This window comes from Misgurnus anguillicaudatus, chromosome 18 (genome assembly GCF_027580225.2).
Source record: "Misgurnus anguillicaudatus chromosome 18, ASM2758022v2, whole genome shotgun sequence".
In the NCBI taxonomy this organism is placed as follows: domain Eukaryota; kingdom Metazoa; phylum Chordata; class Actinopteri; order Cypriniformes; family Cobitidae; genus Misgurnus; species Misgurnus anguillicaudatus.
The window spans coordinates 27,056,271-27,081,710 of NC_073354.2; the positions used below are offsets into that span (position 1 = coordinate 27,056,271).

The 25,440-nt window shown below is 33.7% G+C and overlaps 1 protein-coding gene across 1 annotated transcript; it reads right to left on the reverse strand.

The window, feature by feature from the left end:
• Positions 1-5,910: 5,910 nt before the first annotated feature.
• LOC129429182 (adhesion G protein-coupled receptor F5-like) lies at positions 5,911-25,440 on the reverse strand. Its single transcript, XM_073855385.1, has 23 exons — positions 25,269-25,440; positions 22,396-22,542; positions 22,064-22,210; positions 21,768-21,914; positions 21,432-21,578; positions 18,189-18,335; positions 17,853-17,999; positions 16,997-17,143; positions 16,667-16,813; positions 16,389-16,484; positions 15,868-15,968; positions 15,455-15,519; positions 14,767-14,903; positions 14,362-14,565; positions 12,215-12,421; positions 11,443-11,583; positions 11,148-11,338; positions 10,878-11,048; positions 9,311-10,651; positions 9,013-9,054; positions 6,622-6,684; positions 6,436-6,490; positions 5,911-6,330 (listed from the first exon to the last, which is right to left on the reverse strand). The coding sequence occupies exons 1-23, from the start codon at positions 25,438-25,440 to the stop codon at positions 6,242-6,244; spliced, it is 4,251 nt and encodes a 1,416-aa protein (XP_073711486.1). The 3' UTR covers positions 5,911-6,241.

A 25,440-nucleotide genomic window follows, 5' to 3' on the forward strand; every position in this document is an offset into this window, starting at 1 on the left:
CCTGGGAATGGTGATGTAGACAAGACTTCCATTATCATAATTCCTCCCGCTTCGGACTCACAGCCTGTTAGTTAACTTCTGTTAGCATTGCATTGTGAGTGAATCTTTCAAACATGGTAAGGAGCGTAACATTTCCAGTTGACGTCAGAGGTATTCAGGCCAATCACAACATACAGATTAGCTGGCCAATCAGGCCAGTCAGGGAAACAAAATCCAAACGTTTGAGGAAGATAGGAGTATCTGGAGTTACAAAAATGTACGATATGTGGAAATTAATGTGTCTTTTAAACCATAAGCCACACAAACACACTGTATTATACTAAATACACCAAATAATATTGTTCTTTAGCAATGAAATAGGTGCACTTTAATGAAAATGTGTTGTCTTAAACTAGTTAATGCCATTGTGACATTTGGTGGTGTCATATACATGATACCTGAGTTTAACCCACATAATTGACATATTTTATTTTGTAAACACCACCATCAACAGATAAATGGATGCATTCACACACACACAAGTCTTAAAGGTATTTTCTATTCCCGGGTGGATCATCAAGATTATTGGTCCTCCTAGTTGTCAATCAGGAGTGTTGCGCAATTGCATTTTTTTTTAAAAAGTGGAGAAAGCGGTTCTTTTCTAAAATTCGAGAAAATCCTCCGCTACACCTTTAAGATGTAATAAGATTTAATTTTTTACCTAAACTGCAAAAACTAAATTAACCATGAAAATGTTTATATTTAACTCAAAAAGTGGTTAAAACAACCCAAAATAGATTACATTTAATCCAGTGGGTTGGGTTCGCCCCTTTTTGACCTAAAATGGGTTAAACGTAACATGACAAAGACATGCAGGTTACTGTAGGAAAAATTGTCCTTCCACAAGTGTAGATCAACATGAAGATTATCCGGTTCTTGTCATGAATATAGCCATATTAATAAACAAACAGATAAATAAATAAAACTCCCTATAATGGATTTGACTTTATACATAAAAAACCTTAAAATAATGAAAATTGTTTTAACTGTTATAACAAACACCAAAACTTCTGTAGCTAAACCATATCAATTTAATTTGACACATATAGGCTGTAATATTAATAAACAAATGTTTTAGGTAATTTGATTTTTACTTTTATTTTAACATGTTACGTGACTTTTAATAGAAAGGAATTAATTATACATTAAATAATGACAAAAATGTGTGCATATTGGTGCGTGACACAACATTTGGTGAAGACACAGGCCTGCACAATACAAAATCAAAGCAAAACAACAATTCAATTGCTACAGTATTGCCTAAAGGCCCACATTTCCCAGCATACTTTTTATGAATCCAACTCCCTAGTTCAGTTTCTAAATTCAGCCTTTTATTGTTTATTAATACTTCCTTGTGTCACAGCACAATAGGTAAGAAGGAAATTTTCAAACAATATTCTGGTATGTTTTTTGGCTAAATACAAATACAATCTGTAACCACATATTTCTCATATCAAATGTTTACAAATCTGAATACTGGGTTGGACAACCAGCATTCCATTTGCATAGCCCAGGTTGCTTAGCAGCAATAGCAAAACATTTACCTGCAAAATTATACATTTAAAGTTTCCAGTATTACTGTATGTTTCATTGTTTCAGATGATTTTTCTTGCTATATACCTACAACACTAAATAAAAATAAATGTTGGGTTTAATTAAAAATATTACGTCAACAGGTTCACAATTTGTTTAAGAAATTTCAACAAACAATAATTTAGTTCATTTTACAAAAAAAGTTTAAGTAAACTTAACAAACCTTAGTAGAGTCAACACACAACAATTGAGTTAATTGTAGATGTACATTTTAAATAATGATGACAAAACATTTGAATAATGCCATTTTATAAACTCCACCCTTTTAATTAGGATTTAATAAGTCCATAACACCAAATCAATTGATCAAAGCAGCTGCTCAATACAACTCACAAATAATATATTTTTTTAAGTAAAGCTGACAAGACACCTTTTTGTTAAATGAACTATATTAAATTAAGTTCAAAATGTTAAAAATAAATATAAGTAAAAGTAAGTAAGTAAAATTGGCAAAAGTCTTGTTTTTGAGTGAAAATGAACCAAAATCAACAAAAATATGCAGATGTTTCTGTATTTACACTCTCAGGAATAAAAAGATACAAAAGTTGTCACCGGGGTGGTATCTTTTTAAAAAGTACCCAACTTTTGTACCTAAATGGTGCATAATCCTCAAAGGTACATTTTGGTACCTTAAAGGTGCACCTAAAGTGTACATATTAGGATCTTTGGGTACTGCCCCAGTGACGGATTTTGTCAAATTTTATCTTAGAGTGCAGTGTTACTTTAGTCTTGGCATTAAGTACATTCACATTCTACTTCAGTCCTATTGATAAAGATAAGGAAGTGTCTGATGCTTTTAGACTGAATGAACTCTTTGGCTTTTAAGACTTGAGGGTGAGGTTCTTGTAAAAGCACCAAGATGACAGATTTTGGATCTCCTCCCTGTATGCCCATTCATCATTGTTCCTGACCTGGCCAATCGCTGTGTTGTCATCTGCATTCTTAAACATGGCATAAAAGATATTTGTGTGACATAGTTTATTGTATAAATACTAACAATTTGTATGAAAACTGACTGTACTTTTATTATACATATCCAAGTGTGTGTGCACGTGTGTGTGTATGTCCTAGTTGATGGTGGTGTTTACAGAAGTGTAATTTCAGGTATTATGCATGACACTGCTAAATTTCACAATGACACAACTGAAAACATTATATTTATGTTAGCCATCATATCATGCATAGCCAGTATTACTGTTACAGCACCATCAATGAATTAAGAAAAATAAAAATAAAGAAATGGGCTGCATCTACAAGTGTTATGACATAAAAAGGAAAAGATGAATCGGCCCCAAAAGTATGTTGGTTCAGCTGGAAATTGCCTTCTGCCAGACGGCCAGTCCACCTTGGGTGGAAGTCTCATATATATATATATATATATATTATATATATATATATATATATATATATATATATATATATATATATATATATATATATATATATATATATATATATATATATATATATATATATATATATATATATATATATATATATATATTTATGGCTGCATTACACTCGCTAACATCCCATATTTAATTACTTTTGGGAAAATCCCACATGATTATGGTATTGATCATTACTGTATTTGGGCAAAGGAAGTTTTTGCAGACAGAGGCTCAACATCTCTATTTTGACATCAAAACAACCTCCATCCACCACACACAGCTGTAATGCGAAGTTAGATTGACAAAGCAGTTTAGAAGAATTTAACTGTAAAATATTTGAAACTATCTTCAGTCATAAGCTGTACCCAAATTGAAGGCCTTCAAAGGCCGTAGGCTGTATTTAAAACATCCTTCAAATTCAGACAGCCTGACTCGGCAGTGATGCAATCAGTCTTGAGGTGCAGCCTTCGAATTGGGACACAGCTAAATGGATAGCAAGGTAACAGGCATAACGTAAAGGGTGATCGTGGCCTAGTGGTTAGAGAGTCTTGTTACCTGAAGGTCAATTTTTTGATTCCCAAGACCAGCAGGCAACAACTGAGGTTCCCTTGAGCAAGGCAAGTTTCCCCCATTTGCGCTCCAGGTGCGCACTACTTCGGTTGTTCACATGGGTGTTCTACAGCAACAATTTGTAAAATACAAGTACAGTATGGGTACAGTAGTACAATATATCGTCGCTGCCCAATGAAACTTCCATATGTCCAAAAGGTTACTTTTCAGGAAGTGAAAAAAACACTGTATTTCAAAAGCAGTTAAATGTAGCGTTGTCATACTTGGAACGGCATCTTTACATGTAACCATATTCTTGCCAGTGTAATGATATAATCCACATTTGACCAAAATTGAGTTTAAATGGACATAATGTGCATATTTTACAGTAACGGTGGTCGATACGCGTTCTTCCGATCATTAATTAGAATGGCCAAGTCGCGTTTTATATTGACAGATGAATACGCTCAGTTTATTAAATAGCCTACACTCTAAAAACAAACGGTGCTATATAGCACCAAAAGTGGTTCTTTGCTCGTAATCATAGAAGAACCGTTTTTAGTGCCATATAGCACCGGTGAAGCACCGGTGAAGCACCTGTGTAGAACCATATAGTGCTATGTAAAACCAAATGTGGTGATATAGTGGTGCTATATGGCACCTATATGGTTCTACACAGGTGCTTCACCTGTGCTTCACCGGTGCTATATGGCACTAAAAACGGTTCTTCTATGGTTACGATTCAAATCAATAGTTTTGGTGCTATATAGCACCGTTTGTTTTTTTAGAGTGTACAACTTAGTTTATTAAATATACTTAATTTATTTAATATTAATTATAAATGTATTAAATGTCTCTTGCAAACTATGAAGGGACAATAAACCAATACACTGACATGGTAAAGCTAGACAGATACTTTGTACACAGTCCTACGATAATTTTGTCACTCCTAGACGTACGTCTGGCGTCAGGGGGGAATGTTTACTCGATGAAGGAAAGTCATTGTCTCACCAGGCTATGTTTATTTAGCTATCCAGTGCTGAGCCTCGATGAAACTTCATGAGACCGGCGAGATGGTTCTACAGGGCGGGAGATACGCGGCATGATTGACAGCTTTGACAAAAAATGGATATACGTGAAAATCAGATGATATGATTTCACAACTTTTCATTGGCCATTTTGATATGTAAAGCAAACTGTATACGGAAATGAACCTGGGCCGGGTTTCCCAAAAGCATCGTAAGACTAAGTAGATCGTAAAAACGATTGTACGAATCATCTTAGAATTACGGGCCGTTTCCCAAAAGCTTCGTAGCTTACGTTGCACTTAAAAATCATCGTAGATCTACGAGTGGTCTGGAGTAATCGTTAATTCATAAGTGCATCGTAAGACAACAGTGTTACAAGGTCAACTACAGGACAACAAGCAAATTGCACTCCTGCAATGACGATAATGTAATGTTTTAAATGTAGGCTATATTTATTTATTGGGGTTTTCTTTGCTTATTTGTTTAAATTACTTTAATATAATATATTTAAAATTCAAATGAAAAATAAAATTTAAATGACTAAACATAAATGAACAAAGAAGGAAAACGTATTTGGTACAATTTTGGTAAAAGTTGGTACTAGCAAATTGATAATTGTTCCTACCATTTTCTGCTATAATTCACCTGGCTACAGTAAAAAAAAAACATTTTTTTGAAGGGTTGGCATCTGATTAAAGAAACCAAATAAATATTTACGGTACAATGCAATACTCCATAATAATAAATAAACATAGATAATAAACAACAACAAATAATAATAATAATCTAAACTATAATTTAAAATGCAGAAAGCATTTTGCAGTGGGACAAGTCCTAACTGAATATGGAAAAGAATATTTCATTATGAACAATTTTAAAACATTTAAAAAGTCATTGAACAATAATAAAAAAATATTATAAAAATATTAGTGCACATCGGCTAAAGATCATTAGCCTAAACAAGCTTCTGCTACAAATTCAAGTCATTCCATAGGTGACATTTCAGCACTTGACAAACGGATAGCGACTCGTAAGTAGCACTTAAAACCCAGCTGCGAGCGATCGTTTCACGTGCATCTTTGGGATACGCACGTAAATGAACAACGAATGTTTGTTAAGTAGCTCGTAGAAAGCGCTCTTAAGTGCTAAGTTCAATCGTTATCGGGAAACCCGGCCCTGGACATTCAATCCGTCAAAAAATCTCAAAATCTGCAAAATGGACATACGTGGTTTTCATCGGACAGCGATGATATGTAAAATACAAAACAATTTAAGAGTAAATTAAAAAATTAAAAGACACTCTATTATTGAAACATTAAACAATTTATTTTGGGCAATTGTTTGAAAACAAGACAGTGTAGATAAGACTGAGATATATCTTGTTAAAAATGTGAATTTAAATTGTATTTAATAATAATACCATGATAGAGGCATGATTTGACTTTCACTTATAACAGAAAGATGATACAGTATCAATAATATGGGTCTACAGTAGTTGCACAGCTTTGTTTGTGTTTTGATTAATGAAATACCAAATAGCAGATCATACCCCTTTTTTATCATTAAAGATAGAAAGCAGGTAACATACACATAAAGGAAACAGGTTTTGTAAAGGTCTTCTGGCATTAGATCATGAAGTAGTTATGGACTCAATGAAGAATATGCCTCACTGGAGTTGTTTGAAGATGAAACTCCAGAGAAAGCATTTGCTTCAGATACGTTGTACACATCTGCAAATAATGTGTTTTTGTTACTCCATGTATGTATAAGACTGCTAGTATTAATAAAAGCTTATTTAATCCATCGCAATTACACACACACAAACATTAACTTACTTTTTCTCCTTCTGAAAAAATCCAGTACACTTGAAGATTGTCCTGCAGTAGTGCTCTGTAATGTAGAGATATCAGATGTGAACTACAATAAATACATTTATAATGTGGCAACAAAGCTGAGATCATTAAAGCACATAACACTGATGTGAAGGAGAACTGATGGGTGTGTAGTGCTTTGACATTTACCCTGGTACGGTCAGAGCTGGTAAGATTCCTCAGTGACAACTTTCCTGCCAATATCTCCCGGATCTGCAATTATAGAATGACAAAATGGTTTAAAACTACATTTCAGACCAAATGATTTTAATCTAGATTAAAACTAATTCATTAAGGGGCGGTTTCCCGGACAGGGTTTTGGTAAATTAGGACTGATCTTATATTAAGACATTTAAGTATTTTTTACAAACATACCTTACAAAAACAATACTTGTGTTGTGTGCATCTTGAAAAAACACTGTCACTGATATATGTTAAGATATGTCAGGGCAAAATGTTTTAAATTAAGCCAGCTCAAGTATGCCCTGTCTGGGAAACTTAAAAAAATTTGACCTGTGCTGGCAAATTGAGTCGGAATGAAGCACAAGAAAGTATAAATGTCGATTTTGGTTGAAATTAAGGTTCTCATAAATACAAGTACATTAAGCCATCACCTAGCAATCCAAATGCTCTAAATAGTCTTTAAACATCTAAAATTATCTTCATTTCTACGTTTTCTGAGAGGCGTACTGTCCTAAATGCTTAATCTAATACAATGTTGCGTGTCCATACACTTGCGCGACTGACATTTTGGTTTCGATTTTAAAACATGCAGGAATTAGATAATATAAGGTTTGGGCCCTGGTTGATGTTAAAAGAGTTATTAAGAGCGACAAGACTTGAATACAATCTTCCTTGCACTGAGTGACACCTCTAAAGCATGCACACAGATGCGCAAGAGTGCAACCTCGATATATACACACATACACAGAATTACAGTTTTAAAAATATCTGTTTTGACAAGAATTCACGAAGATATCATCTGTTATGTCTTAAGTGAATGTTTGGTGAACTGTTGGGGGAAAACATCTAATGTGTAACATTATATTTGATCCTTTCATTACAGTGGATCTTACCAAGGAGGATTAGGGCCAAGCTAAAATAAAAAAAACATCTTGAGATTTAACTAGTAGTTTTTCGAGAAATATTAAAATTACGATAATAAAGTCATAATATTTCGAGAATTAAGAAGAAATATAACACAATAAAGTCATAATACAGGAATAAAGTCATAATATAACAAGAATAAAGTCGTAATATAACGAGAATAAAGTCGTAAGATAACGAGAATAAAGTTGTAATATAACGAGAATAAAGTAGTACAATTTTGAGAATAAAGTCAATATATAATGAGAATAAAGTCGTAAAATTTCAATAATAAAGTCAATATATAACGAGAATAAAGTTGTTAAAATTTTAATAATAAAATTTATATAAAATGAGAATAAGTTCATAATATTTTGATAATAATGTCATATTTTTACATGAACATGTTTGGATTGATGTGAACAAACAAATTATTAATAAAACAATATGAGCGAGATGCACTCAAAAAGGCAATTTGAAGGAATCTCCCTCATATAAAAGGCAATATAGGGGAGATATTGTGAACAGACAAAATTTAGAACACACCTTAAAAACAGGCAATGAGCAGAATATAAATGTTCTCATGAAAGCAAGAATATGAAAACAAGATTTACGTTAAGGGCATTCCTTTATAAAAACTTGAAAAAAACATTGAATGTAACTTAATGCTTTTCCACAGTGATATTAAAATGCCAAATTCAGCAAACATTTTATTAACAAAACATTTAGTGTATTATTATCACTGCTTTGATGCAAACAACTTTGAAAATATGTCTAAAGTGAAACTTTATTATACTTTTTTCTGATTTTTTCTGATCTGCTTGTTTACATCACTCAAAAAAAATATGACATTATTATAAATATATTATGACTTCGATATACTGTATATTGACTTTATTTTCGAAATTGTATGACTTTATTCTTGTTATATATTGACTTTATCTCAACATTTTATGGCTCAGTTTCTTCATTTTTACACTTTGACTTTCACTATTTGCAATGTTTAATAACATCTTTAGTGATTTTGCAATTGTTTACTGTGTCTTGTCCAAATAAGTGGATTTTATTTTTAGTAGAGGGTTTTGCAGCTAAAGACAGTCGAATGCAGTGAAAAAAAATGATTTACAATTACTCATTTTTTTAAGGTAAGTGGTTGCAATCAATTTATTTAAGCTTCATTTAAACACAAAAAAATTGAATAACAAAACAAAACAAAAAACTTTTGTTTAAATGTAGCTTAATTAAATTGATTGCAACCACTTACCTTAAAATAATTGAGTAAATTGAATGAATCATTTATTTCAGTGTGTGTTAAATTCCAATAAAATGACCAATAACTGTTTCATTGCCATTAAAGTGAAATTACTAAACCCAAGAGCCCAATAAAAAATTCTCATTTACAACAAAAACATGTCAGTATACAGGAACAAAATGCACTGCAACAAAAACTCATACCTTGCTGTCCAGAAGCACTCCAAACACCAAAATAAAGAATCCCTGTAACATTACAAATATATAAGGAAAATGTTACTTTGTTATTTAATTTTCATAATTATGAAAAAGTTGTCTGGATATTACTTTATCATACACCCTACAGACATTATCATATACCATTGCAAGACTTTATATTGGTATGCAGGTTGCTATTAAATATTATTGAATATTGTGGGGTATGATGATTGGGGTAATATTATTTGCAAAAACAACAATGTAATTTTACTATGAAGTCAAAAATGCAGGAAGAATATCTTACCTGCAGTGAATTTAGAATTGCAAACACCACATGAATGCCAAAGAGACGTGACACCATGGTTCCAATGCCAAATCCCCATGTTAGACCAAAGATAGGAGTCAGAATGGCCACACATCGAGCAATGACCACAAGAGTGTGTCTATCGTCTAATTGAGCACCAATTCCTCTCCTTATCATCTTACACACAACCACAATCAAAACCACGAGGTTAAAGGCGATGAGAGTCAGAGCTGGAATCACAAATGCCAGCAGGGCTTTAGATTCATACCAGTTCAGCCAACATGCATTTTCTTTTGAGACATAGTTTTTAGGTCCAGCTGTGGATGCAACAGTAATAACCGCTATGAGCAAAGGTGCACAATAACCAACCATGAAGGCAATGACCATCATATTAGTCTTTGACATTTGAGAAAAGACCATGACGGTGCGGTAAAGAAGCAAAAGTGCTGAAATGAACATCCAGAAGAAAACAGCCAGGTAAAAAAAGTGCATGAAGAAAACCACTGGACTGCAGTGACCCACTGAGATCGGCTGCTCTTGGTCTGCAATTGCAGCGCCGATGATAAAACAGATGTTTGCGATCAGCAGTGACACAGCAATGTTGACTATTGAGACGTGACGCATGTACGACGTGTCATTTCTTGTTGCTGACTTCCATACGATCGCCTCAATAATGAGGCACAGAATCAAGCTGGCCATTGAAATAGCTACACCAATGTATGTTATATAGGCTAAGGCAAGGTTGTCAATTGCAAACGGTGACATCAGGATTGAAAAAGAGGTTGTGTGGTCGCATTCACATGTAACCGTGTTATTCCCTGATGGCTTGACTTTACATCCGGTGGTATCCCAATGGTCCAAAGAAAAGTTCCAAAAGACACACTGAGGATTTTTCAATGATGTATTTGTAGTATCGAAAGTAAATAAAATGTTGTTAATTGGTTCATTAACCCTAACAACAACCACGTCTCCATTGATGATGCTTTCTGATGTCTTGTTGTCATTATTAGAAGTATTTCGAGTTGGTAAAACATTGTCAAGCTTTGTGAAGATAATAGTGGTTATGATGGTCGGTTTAAGAACACTTGGTATCACAATCTTAGTAGTTGAGTTTGGGAGTAAAGATGATCCAGTGAATGAGTTTTTAATTGTTGTTCTGTTTAACTGAATGGAGGTTTCATTAAACATGTAATCATCGACATCAGAGAGACGATCACTCATAGTCTCAATAGCTTGAAGAAGTTCAGTGCTTTTGTTTTCTGTTTTGTTGTCATTGTTCAATTCTGTCCATGTGTTTTTAGATGCATCTGATACAATGATGTCCACTGTTTTAAGAAAATCCTTGAAATTAAATAAAAATCATGATTAGTATAATAAACAAAACAAGGGGGAAAAAATTAAATAACTGAATCTATCAAATCAATCTTTTAATATCAGACATTTTAATTCAAGATAATCCACAGTTGTTTCATCAGAGTATGATGCACAATATGACTGATGATGGATGACTGGAACAAAAATAATAATTTTAATACAATATATTTGCATATTAACCAAATACACATACCTTCATCACTGGCTGAATGATGTTAATAGTTTGTGAGACACTGGCAACTGTGGTAAGTATGTTAACAATGGTTTGCACAGTGTCAGCAGATTGTGTTATCGCAGGTTTATCTTGCACTACAGTGTTACTGAGGTTTGTCATAAAGACTGGAATCTGCTCCACAAATAAAACCTACATACAAGATGAAATACAAAAAGAAGAAATGTAATTACTAGAAAAATGTATAATGGACATTTTTCTATTTGTTAATCAATGTGATTAATAGATAACCTCAGATTTCCTCTCAAGGTCTTTGATAGCCGGAACAACACAATCTCTCTGTACTTCTGTCCAGTCATCTTTGAGATCTGTTATCTGTTTACATTGATAAGTTATGAGGCCTTCCAGGCCTTTTTCACACAATCCTGTTACAGTGTCACCTATTTTTCCAACTCCAAGTGTGTCACTTATACACTTAAAGTCTGGAAATTGCAAATATTAATGTTCAGAAAAACGTATTTATTTATTTATTTATAACATAAACAGAACAACAAACTTGATACTGAAATATAGATGTGATGCTCACCTCTGACTGTCTGAACTTTGACTGTCCTGCTGCTATAATCAAATGTTTGTAAGTCTGGCATGTTCTTTAGTTGGCATTTTAAGATTTCATTATTCCCACACGTTGTGATTATTTGATGTTGTAATTTAATACAGCCAGTTCCTGATGATGCATTAAACAGGTAAATACAAATGAATAAATAACACATATAGTAAAATGGGGTCATAGGATTCCACAAGTGAAAATTATCTTCAATTTCATCTCTTGCACAAATTTTAGGAATTGTAATTAGATCACTTTAACACCTGACTCCCAACACAGGTGATATCATTTTTTCCCTTAAAACTGCAATTTTATAAGTTGGGTTTGATTTCGCAGGTGAGGTCAGTTTGACATCATTTGAATTTAACCCATAAAGATAAATGCGTAACTAACCTGCAATTCTATACAGCTTAAAGATACAGACTGCAGTGCATTCAACTATTTTGAAAGTGTGCACTCAAAATTGCTGGGTTGAATGCTCAGCCCAGCAGCTGGGTTGAAATTAACCCAGAAAATGTTTATATTTACGTAACAATTGGTTAAAACAACCCAACATTTTGGGTTGAAACAACCAAGCATGGGTGAAATTACATCCCAGTGGGCTGGGCTCTTCCCTTTTGACACAACCCAGCATTTTTAGAGTGTGATTTTGAATCCTAAAATTTCATTGTGGACTCTTAAAACCAAATGAAACTAATAAAACATCAGTAGCTTTTATAAGAATATAATAACATCATCCAGTCTGCCCTACCTGAATTTGTCACGACATCAACAGCAGGAATCCCAAACCACTCAACTAAGTAACCATCTGCACAGCATGTCATTGTGACAGTTTTGTCCTGACACTGAAGCTTTATATCAGTTTTATCCACTATAATATTAGGACGTGGTTCAATAGATACTGTTTGCCACTGAATGTAAGGTTGTGTGGACCTTTCTATGATACACGAGTATCTACCTGCAAGTAAACCATGATAACAATACATATGTGTTATTTCATAAAGCAAAATCAATCATTTTAATTCTACTCAGTTTGGTTCATTTACGGACTTACAATGTGCATAATCATATCAACATATTTTTTTGTTTGGTTTGTTTAATAATTTCAACTTGTTTATGTTATTTTAACAAAATACTAGTCAAAAAGTAAAAATAGTAGGTTTAATTGATTTGCATAACCGATTTGATGAAACTTGCATTCAGCAGTTATACTACAACCCCAAATCAGAAAAAGTTGGGACACTGTAGAAATTGTGAATAAAAAAGGAATGGAAGAATTTACAAATCTCATAAACTTATATTTGATTTACAATAGAATATAGATAACAAATCAAATGTTGAAAATGATAGATTTTGAAATGTCATGCCAAATACTGGCTCATTTTGGATTTCATGAGAGCTACACATTCCAAAAAAGTTGGGACAGGTAGCAATAAGAGGCCAGAAAAGTTAAATGTACATATAAGGAACAGCTGAAAGAGGACCAATGTTTAGGAATATGATTTTTGTCCTATTCTTGTCTAATACAGACTTCTAGTTGCTCAACTGTCTTAGGTCTTCTTTGTCGCATCTTCCTCTTTAAATTGCCCCAAATGTTTTCTGTGGGTGAAAGATCTGGACTGCAGGCTGGCCATTTCAGTACTCAGATCCTTCTTCTACGCAGCCATGATGTTGTAATTGATACAGTATGTGATCTGGCATTATCATGTTGGAAAATGCAAGGTCTTCCCTGAAAGAGACGACGTCTGAATGGGATCATATGTATCTAGAACTTGAATAAACCTTTCAGCATTGATGGTGCCTTTCCAGATGTGTAAGCTGCCCATGCCACACGTACTCATGCAACCTCGTACCATCAGAGATGCAGGCTTCTGCAAAGAGCGCTAATAACAACTTGGGTTGTCATTGTCCTCTTTAGTCCGGATGAAATGGCGTCCCAGTTTTCCAAAAACAACTTCAAATTTTGATTCGTTGGACCACAGAACAGTTTTTCACTTTGCCAAAGTCCATTTTAAATGAGCCTTGCCTAGAGAAAATGCCTGCACTTCTGGATCATGTTTAGATATGGCTTCTTTTTTGACCTACAGAGTTTTAGCTGGCAACAGCGAATGACACGGTGGATTGTGTTCACCGACAATGTTTTCTGGAAGTATTCCTGAGCCCATGTTGTGATTTCCATTACAGTAGCATTCCTTTATGTGATGCAGTGCTGTCTTAGGGCCCAAAGATCACAGGCATCAGGTATGGTTTTCCGGCCTTGACCCTTACGCACAGAGATTGTTTCAGATTGTCAGATTCTTTGAATTATATTATGCACTGTAGATGATGATAACTTCAATCTCTTTGCAATTTTTCTCTGAGAAACTCAGAAAACAATTTTTCACTGCAGCATTTGGGGAATTGGTGATTCTCTGCCCATCTTGACCTCTGAGAGACACTGCCACCCTGACAGGCTTTTTTATACCCAATCATGTTGCCAATTGACCTAATAAGTTGCAAATTGGTCCTTCGACTGTTCGTTATATATACACTTAAATTTTCTGGCCTCTTATTGCTACCTGTCCCAACTTTTTTAGGAATGTGTAGCTCTCATGAAATCCAAAATGAGCCAATATTTGGCAGCACCTTTAAAAATATCTCACTTACAACATTTGATATGTTATCTATATTCTACTGTGAATAAAATATAAGTTTATGAGATTAGTAAATTATTCCATTACTTTTTTTACTCACAATTTCTACAGTGTCCCAACTTTTTCTGATTTTTGGGTTGTAATATCTTCATAGTGCAGTGGACATCAAACTTTTGCCATGTGCTCACCCTTGTGTAGGGCGCATCCATTCTTGGGCTACATGGTAATATGGCTGCTGGCTACAAAGATAAATCAAGTAACTCACCAGTGTCACTTTCACTTGCAGCTTTTACAATAAGAGTGCTACCAATCCCATCATTTGTAATGGTGTATTTTGCACTGTTTTCTGCAGGATCTTTGTCATTCACACTCCATTTCATTGTTCCCGCAACAGAATCAGGACGGGTACACCTCAGTTCCACATCTTGCTGAGGATAAAATTTATCCTTGGTTGTCAGATTTTTTTCCACTGAAAGTAAAAGCAATACAGCTTATCTCACTTTTCTTATTTTTTAAGCAATACTCATGCACATAATAACATCAAATTCATTAATATTATGCGAGACAGCAGAATGAACTATGAGCAATAAACAGCAGGAAATAAATGCAAATAGCAAAGGAATCCATATAAAAGAGAATTCAGAAATACGAATGTTTTAAGATTTCATACCACTTTCAGCAAAAGCATCCTGAGTTAAAGGGATTCCTTGAGCTGCTAGAGTGTTATTAACCTCTTTGTTTGCAGCTGTAAGATCCAGATTGGTGCTGTTTGCAGTAATGGTGTAGTCTGCTATAATGCTACCAGACCTATGGAGCAAAACACGAACCATGGCAGTAAGAAGACACTGGAACAAGAGTTAAAGGGATAGTTCACTTTAAAATGAAAATTCTGTCATCATTTACTCATCCTCATGTTGTTCTAAACCTGTATGCATTTCTTTTGTCTGATGAGCACAAAAGAAGGTATTTTGATAAATGATGGTAAACACACAGCAGTAAGTGACCATAAACTTCCATAGTAGGAATAAAAAAATATGATGGAATTTAATGGGTAACGTCAACTGTGTGCTTACCATCATTGATCAAAATATTTTTTTATCATTTATCACAATACTTCCAAAATATTTTTTTCCTACTATGGAAGTAAATGGTCACTTACTGCTGTGTGTTTACCATAATTTCTCAAAATATCTTCTTTTGTGTTCATCAGACAAAAGAAATTCATACAGGTTTACAACAACATGAGGATGAGTAAATGATGACAGAATTTTCAATTTGAAGTGAACTACCCCTTTACAGAAATCAATAGCATATTTTGAGTGACATTCGTGTATACAGTAGACTCTAGACTTTCATACCTGAAGCCAATGACTGTTACTGAACCTTTAATGTAGTTAGGCAGATTCTTGTAACTATTTTCAATCTGTAAAAAGTAAAGGATAAATCTGTTATTTTCTTGCACTTAATGCTGTAGAGAAAATTGTTGTGCTCTCAGTTTTCTATCTGTTCCTTCAGGTGCGTGGACCCAATATAATATATATATATATATATATATATATATATATATATAGAACAAAACAGAAAAAAATGTCTAAACAAAGAAAAGGGTGAATTAAAAAAAGAGGAACACAAGCAAACAATTCAACAGATTGCTATTCTCAGTGAGCAATGAGGATAGAATATGCTGAAACGTTTGCTCATGTTCCTCTGTTTTTAACTCTCACTTTGCATTTTATTGCACTATGCATCAAAAATACTGCATAATACTCACCGCGGATGTAATTTTATCTACATAGGAAATGTACTTCAGATCAGTTTTGTTGGTGAGACTGGTTTCAAAAATTATATTTATCCTCATAGACATTTTAATAACTAAAAAATAAATACAAAATAAAAAGATAAATAAATAAATGTGTGCATGTCAACAGGCTTACACAACAACCCTCAGTACTAAACATCAATGTCCTGTACTTTAAATTGCATTTAAACAAACCCATTTAAAGAAATCAAAAACAATATGAAAAAGAAGTTACAATCCACATAAAATTTTTATCAGTTTTATTTTTTCCCAGAACACAAGTTTTTAGAATTTGTTTAATTTCCTTTCATGGGCTTAATTAAGTCATTGTAAAATGTTTTCACTTGCAAACTTGCTTTAACTGCTAAAGCCAACTTAATTTTAAGTTTAAAAGCCAACGTATCCAGCTAAATTTAAGTTTACAGTGTACACTATGCTAAATATTCATCAAATATTTGTTGTGTATCTTATTCTTTTACTAGTACTGTACGTACCTGTTAGTTTTGGTGAGCAATTGTAACTCCCAGCAGTGTTGATGCAGTTTGAGTTTGGACCACAGACCGCAGGAATCTTAACACATTCATTCACATCTTTTTTTACAACAAAGACAAAACATTAGAAAATTAGTATCTCGTATCTCGAAAACATTCAGCACACTAAAGCAAATCACAAAGGTTTTATGTAGGAGAAAGAGAAAAAATTGATTAAAGGATTTTTTAAATTTTGCTGAATGACTTTAAAAATGGTTTGATTCTTCAGCTGTCAATCATACCTGTGCATGGGTTACTGATGTTTATAGGGAGGTTCGGGTTTGTTACTTGATATCCAGTCTTACACAAGCAATTGTAACTCCCAGCAGTGTTGATGCAGTTTGAGTTTGGATCACAGACCGCAGGAATCTTAGCACATTCATTCACATCTTTTTTTACAACAAAGACAAAACATTAGAAAATTTGTATCTCGTATCTCGAAAACATTCAGCACACTAAAGCAAATCACAAAGGTTTTATGTAGGAGAATGAGAAAAAAATTGATTAAAGGATTTTTAAAATGTTGCTGAATGACTTTAAAAATGGTTTGATTCTTCAGCTGTCAATCATACCTGTGCATGGGTTACTGATGTTTATAGGGAGGTTCGGGTTTGTTACTTGATATCCAGTCTTACACATGCAATTGTAACTCCCATCAGTGTTGCTGCAGATTGAGTTTGGATCACAGACCGCAGGAATCTTAGCACATTCATTCACATCTTTATTACAACAAAGACAAAACATTAGAAAATAAGTTTGATTTTCGTATCTCGAAAACATTCAGCACACTAAAGCAAATCACAAAGGTTTTATGTAGGAGAATGAGAAAAAATGGATTAAAGCAGTGCTTCTCAATTATTTTCTGTCACGCCCCCCCTAGGAAGAAGTAAACATTTCGCGCCCCCCCAACTCTCCGCCGAGACTGTAAATAGTATAATTTGTCTATAAAATTACACATCTGCAAAACATTGTATCCTTATTAACATTAAAGAAAACACAAAAAAAAGAAATATCAATCAACTTACAACAAAAAGAATAACTTTATTAACATTGTTTTTTTAGTCTGTAACATAAAAGACTAAATATGCATAAATTTGCCTGAAATAAATAAATAAATACTTACTTAAATTTTCATATTTTTTTACCAGTTGATACTGAAAAATTTAATTAACTATAATCAATAAATAATAATAAAAAACTCAAGCTGCTTATCAGCGTGTTTGGGGTGTAATGTCTTTAAGTGACGGTGCAAAAAAAATCACTTCCTGAAAAAGTATTTTCCCCGGGTCTCGCGCGCCCCCCCTGGTGTCGCTTCGAGCCCCCCCTGGGGGTCCCGCCCCACTATTTGAGAAGCACTGGATTAAAGGATTTTTAAAATTTTGCTGAATGACTTTAAAAATGGTTTGATTCTTCAGCTGTCAATCATACCTGTGCATGGGTTACTGATGTTTATAGGGAGGTTCGGGTTTGTTACTTGATATCCAGTCTTACACATGCAATTGTAACTCCCATCAGTGTTGCTGCAGATTGAGTTTGGATCACAGACCGCAGGAATCTTAGCACATTCATTCACATCTTTATTACAACAAAGACAAAACATTAGAAAATAAGTTTGCTTTTCGTATCTCGAAAACATTCAGCACACTAAAGCAAATTGCAAAGGATTTTTATTTTGGTGAATGAGAAAAAAGTGGATTAAACGATTTTTTTAAATTTTGCTGAATGACTTTAAAAATGGTTTGATTCTTCAGCTGTCAATCATACCTGTGCATGGGTTACTGATGTTTATAGGGAGGTTCGGGTCTGTTACTTGATATCCACTCTTACACAAGCAATTGTAACTCCCATCAGTGTTGCTGCAGTTTGAGTTTGGATCACAGACCGCAGGAATCTTAGCACATTCATTCACATCTTTATTACAACAAAGACAAAACATTAGAAAATAAGTTTGCTTTTCGTATCTCGAAAACATTCAGCACACTAAAGCAAATCACAAAGGTTTTATGTAGGAGAAAGAAAAAAAATTGATTAAAGGATTTTTAAAATTTTGCTGAATGACTTTTTTTTTTTTTGGTTTATTTGCACAGATACAAAAATATATACAATAAAAACAAAATACAATCCATATATTGTGCAGGGAGAGGCAAAAAACCCGAAGGGCTTATTTAAAGCCTCCACCTAAACAAAACAACAACAAAACTAAACAAAATATAAAATTAAACAAAGAATAATAATTATAAACATCAAAACTATATAGAGTAGATAAAATACATAAAACCTCAATAAACAAAAACACAATTACAAATTAGCAATAAAATTATTCTTTATACATCTTTTATAACTTTCTAAAGAAGAAAATTTTTCTGCTAAATGAAATAAATTATTCCACAATTTAATACCCCTAAATCGTATAGAATATTGACCTCTACAAGTAAGAATATTAGGGAAATGAAAATCTGCACATTGACGAGTTAAGTTACTGTGAACCTGTGAATTAACTTTAAAATACCCTGTAAATTGCTCTGGAATGTTACCTTCACCCGAATATATTTTATAAATAAAGACACAAATTTGAGAAATGTTGATATCATAAACAGTAAGAACTTGAAGTTTTTGAAATAGAGGAGCCGATGATGTATATGAATTGGATCGGGTTGCAATCCTAACAAAACGTTTCTGAAGGGAAAAAAATTTATGAAGAGTGGTAGGAAAAGTGCTCGCCCAAACTATATTACAATATGAGAGATACGGATAAATTAAACTATAATAAAGAGTAAGAAGACACTCTGTCGTAATAAGATGCCTAACCCTCCTTATTATTCCAGTAGATTTATGCATTTTCCTACTTACATAATCAACTTGTTCCCTCCAACTCAAACTCTCGTCAACAAAAACTCCTAAAAACTTTACAGTTGACACTTGGGGCAACTCAATAGATTCAGCTGTGATTTTTGCTAAGTCCTTAGGGTATAATTTTTTTCCACTAAAAATAATAAAATTAGATTTTTTTAAGTTTAGAGATAATTTATTTAAATTAAAAAACCAATTAGCATAAGCAGTTAGGTCATCATTTACACTCTTAATCAATAAATTAAAATTTGAATGAGAAAAAATTAACGTGGTATCATCTGCAAACATTATTGGGGTAAGAATATTTGAAACATTCGATAGATCATTTATAAGAAATAGTAAGGGTCCAAGAATGGACCCCTGAGGAACCCCACAAAGTAATCTTGCTGTATTAGAATAGCAACCATTAACACAAACAAACTGTCTTCTATTGGAGATGTAATTTTTTTAACCACTTAAATGAAAAATCATGAAAGCCATATTTGTACAACTTTTCCAATAAAATATAATGATTAACTGTGTCAAACGCTTTTGACAAGTCAATAAAAATACTACAAGTGAATTCATGATTTTCAAGTGCAAGAGTAACATTGTCAATCAGGTGAAGCAGAGCCATATAAGTAGAATGTTTTTTTTTCGGAATCCATACTGATGTTTATAAAGAATAGAATTAGAATTTAAGTGACATAAAATCCTTTTATATACAATTTTTTCTAAGATTTTTGAAAAACATGGTAAAATAGATATAGGTCTATAGTTGTTAAAACATTGAGGATCATCTGCTTTAAACAGAGGAATAACTTTGGCTAATTTTAAATCTTCTGGTACTATGCCTGTTTTCAAAGAAAGAGAAAAGATATGAGCAAGCGGATGTAATATTAAGCCTTTCACCTGTTTGACAAGAAAAACAGAAATATTGTCATATCCAGCTGAAGATAACTTTAAATCATCAATTATTTCACTTATTTCATCAATCTCAGGTGATTTAAAGATCGAGATAACAGGAAAATTTCCTGATAAATAATCCAAAGGTTTGCCACTACCAACAGGAATATTATTAGCCAATGTTTGACCAATGTTAACAAAAAAATCATTAAATTTTTGAGCTATATCATATGGATTATTATAGGACCTGTCACCATCCACAAAATCTGAAGGTAGCTTTGAAGTAATCTTCTCTTTTTGCAGCACCTGATTTATAACTTTCCATGTTGTTTTAATATCATTTGAACACCTCTTAAATTTTTCACTAAAATATTGCTTTTTTTGCACATCTTATAGACTGATTATATTTATTCCTATAAGATTTATAAACCCCTAAAGTGAGAGGTGTAGGATTTAAAACATATTTTTTATAGAGTTTGTTCTTAGTCCTCAAAATCTTTTGTAAACTAACTGTATACCGAGGTTTATTAAAATGATTGGTTTTCTTTACAGAGCTACTAACTGGAAAGCATTTATTAAAACTAGAGCTAATAATAGTCATAAATTGTTGATATGCTCTTTCAGCATCATGTTCTTCATACAGATTATCCCAGGAAGTACTAGCAATCAAATCTTTAAATTTAGAAATATTTACATTATTCATGATTCTCTTTTGCTGTATATCTTTTGAAAGTTTAACTCTGTTAATCCTAATTTCAGAATAATGAAATATGGGAAAATGATCGGATAAGTCTGAATATAAAACACCAGATTTAATTCCTTCACTTATAGAATTAGTTAAGATATTATCAATCAATGTTACTGATTTTTCTGTAACTCTTGTAGGTTTATGAATTAGAGGAAAATGATAATTAGAATAAAGAATATTAAGAAAATCTGCAGTAGGGGTATCAGATTTATTTAAGAGATTTATGTTAAAATCTCCTAAAATATAACAGTATTTATGCTCATTATTTATCAAATCAAGTGAATTGGCAAAACTTTCATTAAAATCTTGTATACTAGAATCAGGTGGTCGGTAAATAACCCCAACAATGATGTTCTTTCCTCCAGAACCAGTAAAAAGCTTGACAAATAAAGATTCCACCTCATTTCTATCTGATTTTAAAGTGAGTTCATCCCTAATTTTAAATTCATACTCTACATAAATAACTTCATAAATAACTTCATAAAACTTTAAAAATGGTTTGATTCTTCAGCTGTCAATCATACCTGTGCATGGGTTACTGATGTTTATAGGGAGGTTCGGGTTTGTTACTTGATATCCAGTCTTACACAAGCAATTGTAACTCCCCGCAGTGTTGTTGCAGATTGAGTTTGGATCACAGACCGCAGGACTCTTAGCACATTCATTCACATCTTTATTACAACAAAGACAAAACATTAGAAAATAAGTTTGCTTTTCGTATCTCAAAAACATTCAGCACACTAAAGCAAATTGCAAAGGATTTTTATTTTGGTGAATGAGAAAAAAGTGGATTAAAGGATTTTTTAAAATTTTGCTGAATGACTTTAAAAATGGTTTGATTCTTCAGCTGTCAATCATACCTGTGCATGGGTTACTGATGTTTATAGGGAGGTTCGGGTCTGTTACTTGATATCCACTCTTACACAAGCAATTGTAACTCCCAGCAGTGTTGTTGCAGATTGAGTTTGGATCACAGACCGCAGGACTCTTAGCACATTCATTCACATCTTTATTACAACAAAGACAAAACATTAGAAAATAAGTTTGTTTTTCGTATCTCAAAAACATTCAGCACACTAAAGCAAATTGCAAAAGATTTTTTAAATTTTGCTGAATGACTTTAAAAATGATTTGATTCTTCAGCTGTCAATCATACCTATGCATGGGTTACTGCTGCTTACAGGGAGGTTCGGGTCTGTTACTTGATATCCAGTCTTACACAAGCAATTGTAACTCCCAGCAGTGTTGATGCAGTTTGAGTTTGGATCACAGACCGCAGGACTCTTAGCACATTCATTCACATCTTTATTACAACAAAGACAAAAGATTAGAAAATTAGTTTGCTTTTCGTATCTCGAAAACATTCAGCACACTAAAGCAAATCACAAAGGTTTTATGTAGGAGAATGAGAAAAAAATTGATTAAAGGATTTTTTAAATTTTGCGAATGACTTTAAAAATGGTTTGGAGCTTTAGCTGTCAATCATACCTATGCATGGGTTACTGATGTTTATAGGGAGGTTCGGGTCTGTTACTTGATATCCACTCTTACACAAGCAATTGTAACTCCCAGCAGTGTTGTTGCAGATTGAGTTTGGATCACAGACCGCAGGAATCTTAGCACATTCATTCACATCTTTTTTTACAACAAAGACAAAACATTAGAAAATAAGTTTGATTTTCGTATCTCGAAAACATTCAGCACACTAAAGCAAATCACACAGGATTTTATGTAGGAAATGAGAAAAAGGGATTAAAGGATTTTTTTAAATTTCGCTGAATGACTTTAAAAATGGTTTAGAGCGTTAGCTGTCAAACGTTTAAAACACACTGAAACGTACAATATCGACGTTTTGACAGGACTAATATGTAAATTATTTACGTATTTTACAGCTTCACAAATGTACAAATTTGTATGTAAGTTATTCCTTTTCATAAATATTAAAATCGAGGGCATTGGCGTTTCTTACTCATAAAAATGATATGTTTTCAGTCATATTTCAGTCAAATTCAGTCTGACTTATTTATTTAAGACAGTTTACCCATTTACCTAATGAAATGATTATGATATTCAGAGAATTTCACAATATTTAACATTTTAAAACTTTAAATGAATAGCATTTCTGTATTTATATTTAGTTTGTTTGCCATGACACACAAAAACGTGTTCTCATCAGCAACCGTAAAGTCGGATCGCGCGTTCGTTAATGTGAATTCAAATATCCCGCCTCAAGAAGCTTTACGACACATTACTTTACGGCAGTGATATCAAAAGCTCATTGGCTCTTTGGGTGCCACGTGACATATTTGCGTCATTTCCGATGGTGTACATTTGAAATTAAAAAAGCGCACCGTGACAGAGGGAGCTTTGTCGCTAGATTTAGCGATTTTTCAGACCCCTTCAGCGACTTATTTTTTAAAAAGCGACTAGCGACAAATCTAGCGACTTTTTCTGGCGTTGTTGGAGACTTTTGGAGACTTTGTGACTTGAAAGCACGTATCATTCACTATTCTCCACGAGCAGCTACCGTTGCTTCCGTGGGCTCCACCCTCATCCCAAAGCACTCACAGGTGGCCTAGTCCTCGCGCAGGAGAGCAGATCTCTCCCAGCTGCAGTCTGGGCAGGATATGTTGTACATCTTTCCGCGTCCAGACGGCATAATCGTGCATGCGGGAAGCCGGAGCTGCCTGATCCCGCGATGGCTTACATGGCGGGATGTAAATAAATGGTCTTTTAATAAAATAAATCACTGTACAAAAATAAATGTATTTGAGTAAGCTGAGCAGCAGCACAGAACAGACAAAGTGAACAGAGTTGACGCTTTAATTAGCTATATACCTGCAAAACAACATTTCCCATCATTTATCAGTTTATCCTCATATGTTTTAAAACTGTACTATTTGGACATATTTTAAACATGATCATTTCATTAGAACAAAAGCAGGTAAAGAACGAGAAAACATATTTATGCATTCATGTGTATTAAAATGACATTTGTGATCGCTCATAGAGAAAGAGAAACGTGAAAAAGCCAATATAGTAAGAATGCAAATACGACGTGATGACGTCACTATTATGCTAATGACGCAATGACGTAATCTAGCAACATTTAGCGACTTTCCAAGCAAGCTTTACCTACTTTCCATTGAAAATAGTTGGCAACACTGGGGAGGGCTCGTTATAGTCGTGCGTAGGTCCTACGGCGTAGCAGCGACGGCGTAGGTTCCGCGTCGGTTTTCATTTATACTTTTGCGTCGTCATCTGCGTCGAAGTGCAAACACACACGCGACCACTGGTGGCCAGTACCCACGCGTGTAACCACAGTTGCAGCGCGACCGTCAGAGAAGAAGAAACCGGGCAAGTTAACCCACAAACGAAGAAGAAACAGCAACTTGTTGTGTATAATTTGAGAAGACCAGCAATGATGGAAGTAAATAAACAGCGACTTTTGTTGCAGTTTGAGTTAAATCACTCCTCAATTTGGCTCATCTTTGTTTTCACCGTCACAAACGGAAATACATATGACACCTGACGGGAGGGGTTCTGGTGGACCAATCACAGCGCTTGCGGTCCGCGTAGAACTGACGCGCTGTTAAAAATTTTGCGAGGTGCGCGTCAGGCTACGCAGAGCTACGCACAGGCTACGGATAGCCTACGCCATAGCTACGGCGTAGAACCTACGCACGACCATAGATCGCCCTGGAATCCGGATCAACGCTGATCAAACTCTTGGATTAATAACTTGAATACTTCTCTTTACTTTACTTCATATACTCCAGAGAGGACCGTGGCTGTAGCACATCGTCATTTTAACTACTTTTGGTACTGATTTTAATATTCGCAATAAATAAGTGGTTGTGATTACACTTAGTTGTCTGTCTCTTATGATTTTTTAAACAGTAGCCTAACGTTAAATGATTTTAATAAACTGTTTTGCGTAGGACTGTAGCACCTTAAAATATCTTTTGAATACTATATTGTTACTAATATTTTCCTAAACATATCTGTCCGTTACGTGGCATAATATAAAAAGAATACATTACGTATTTAAACATTTTGTATAAAAAGAGTTTGGGTTTAGGGTAAGGTTTGGGTTTAGGGTAAGGTTTGGGGTAGGGTTCAGGTTGTAAAGTATCGCTAAAATGGTTAAAAGGAAATTATACAGCAATCTTTATGGAATGAAAGATACGTAAATGTTTTACGTTTTTTAGCTGTCAAAAGGTAATAATGCTACGTTTAAATGTTGTAATACACTGTGCGTTTTAGCATCTATTTAAACATACTAAAAATAAGTTTTGTCTTTTGTAAATTTACGTGTAAATACTACGTATTAACAGTAAGACCAGGCTGGTCAATCATACCTATGCATGGGTTACTGATGTTAATAGGGAGGTTCGGGTCTGTTACTTGATATCCACTCTTACACAAGCAATTGTAACTCCCAGCAGTGTTGCTGCAGTTTGAGTTTGGATCACAGACCTCAGGAATCTTAACACATTCATTCACATCTTTATTACAACAAAGACAAAACAT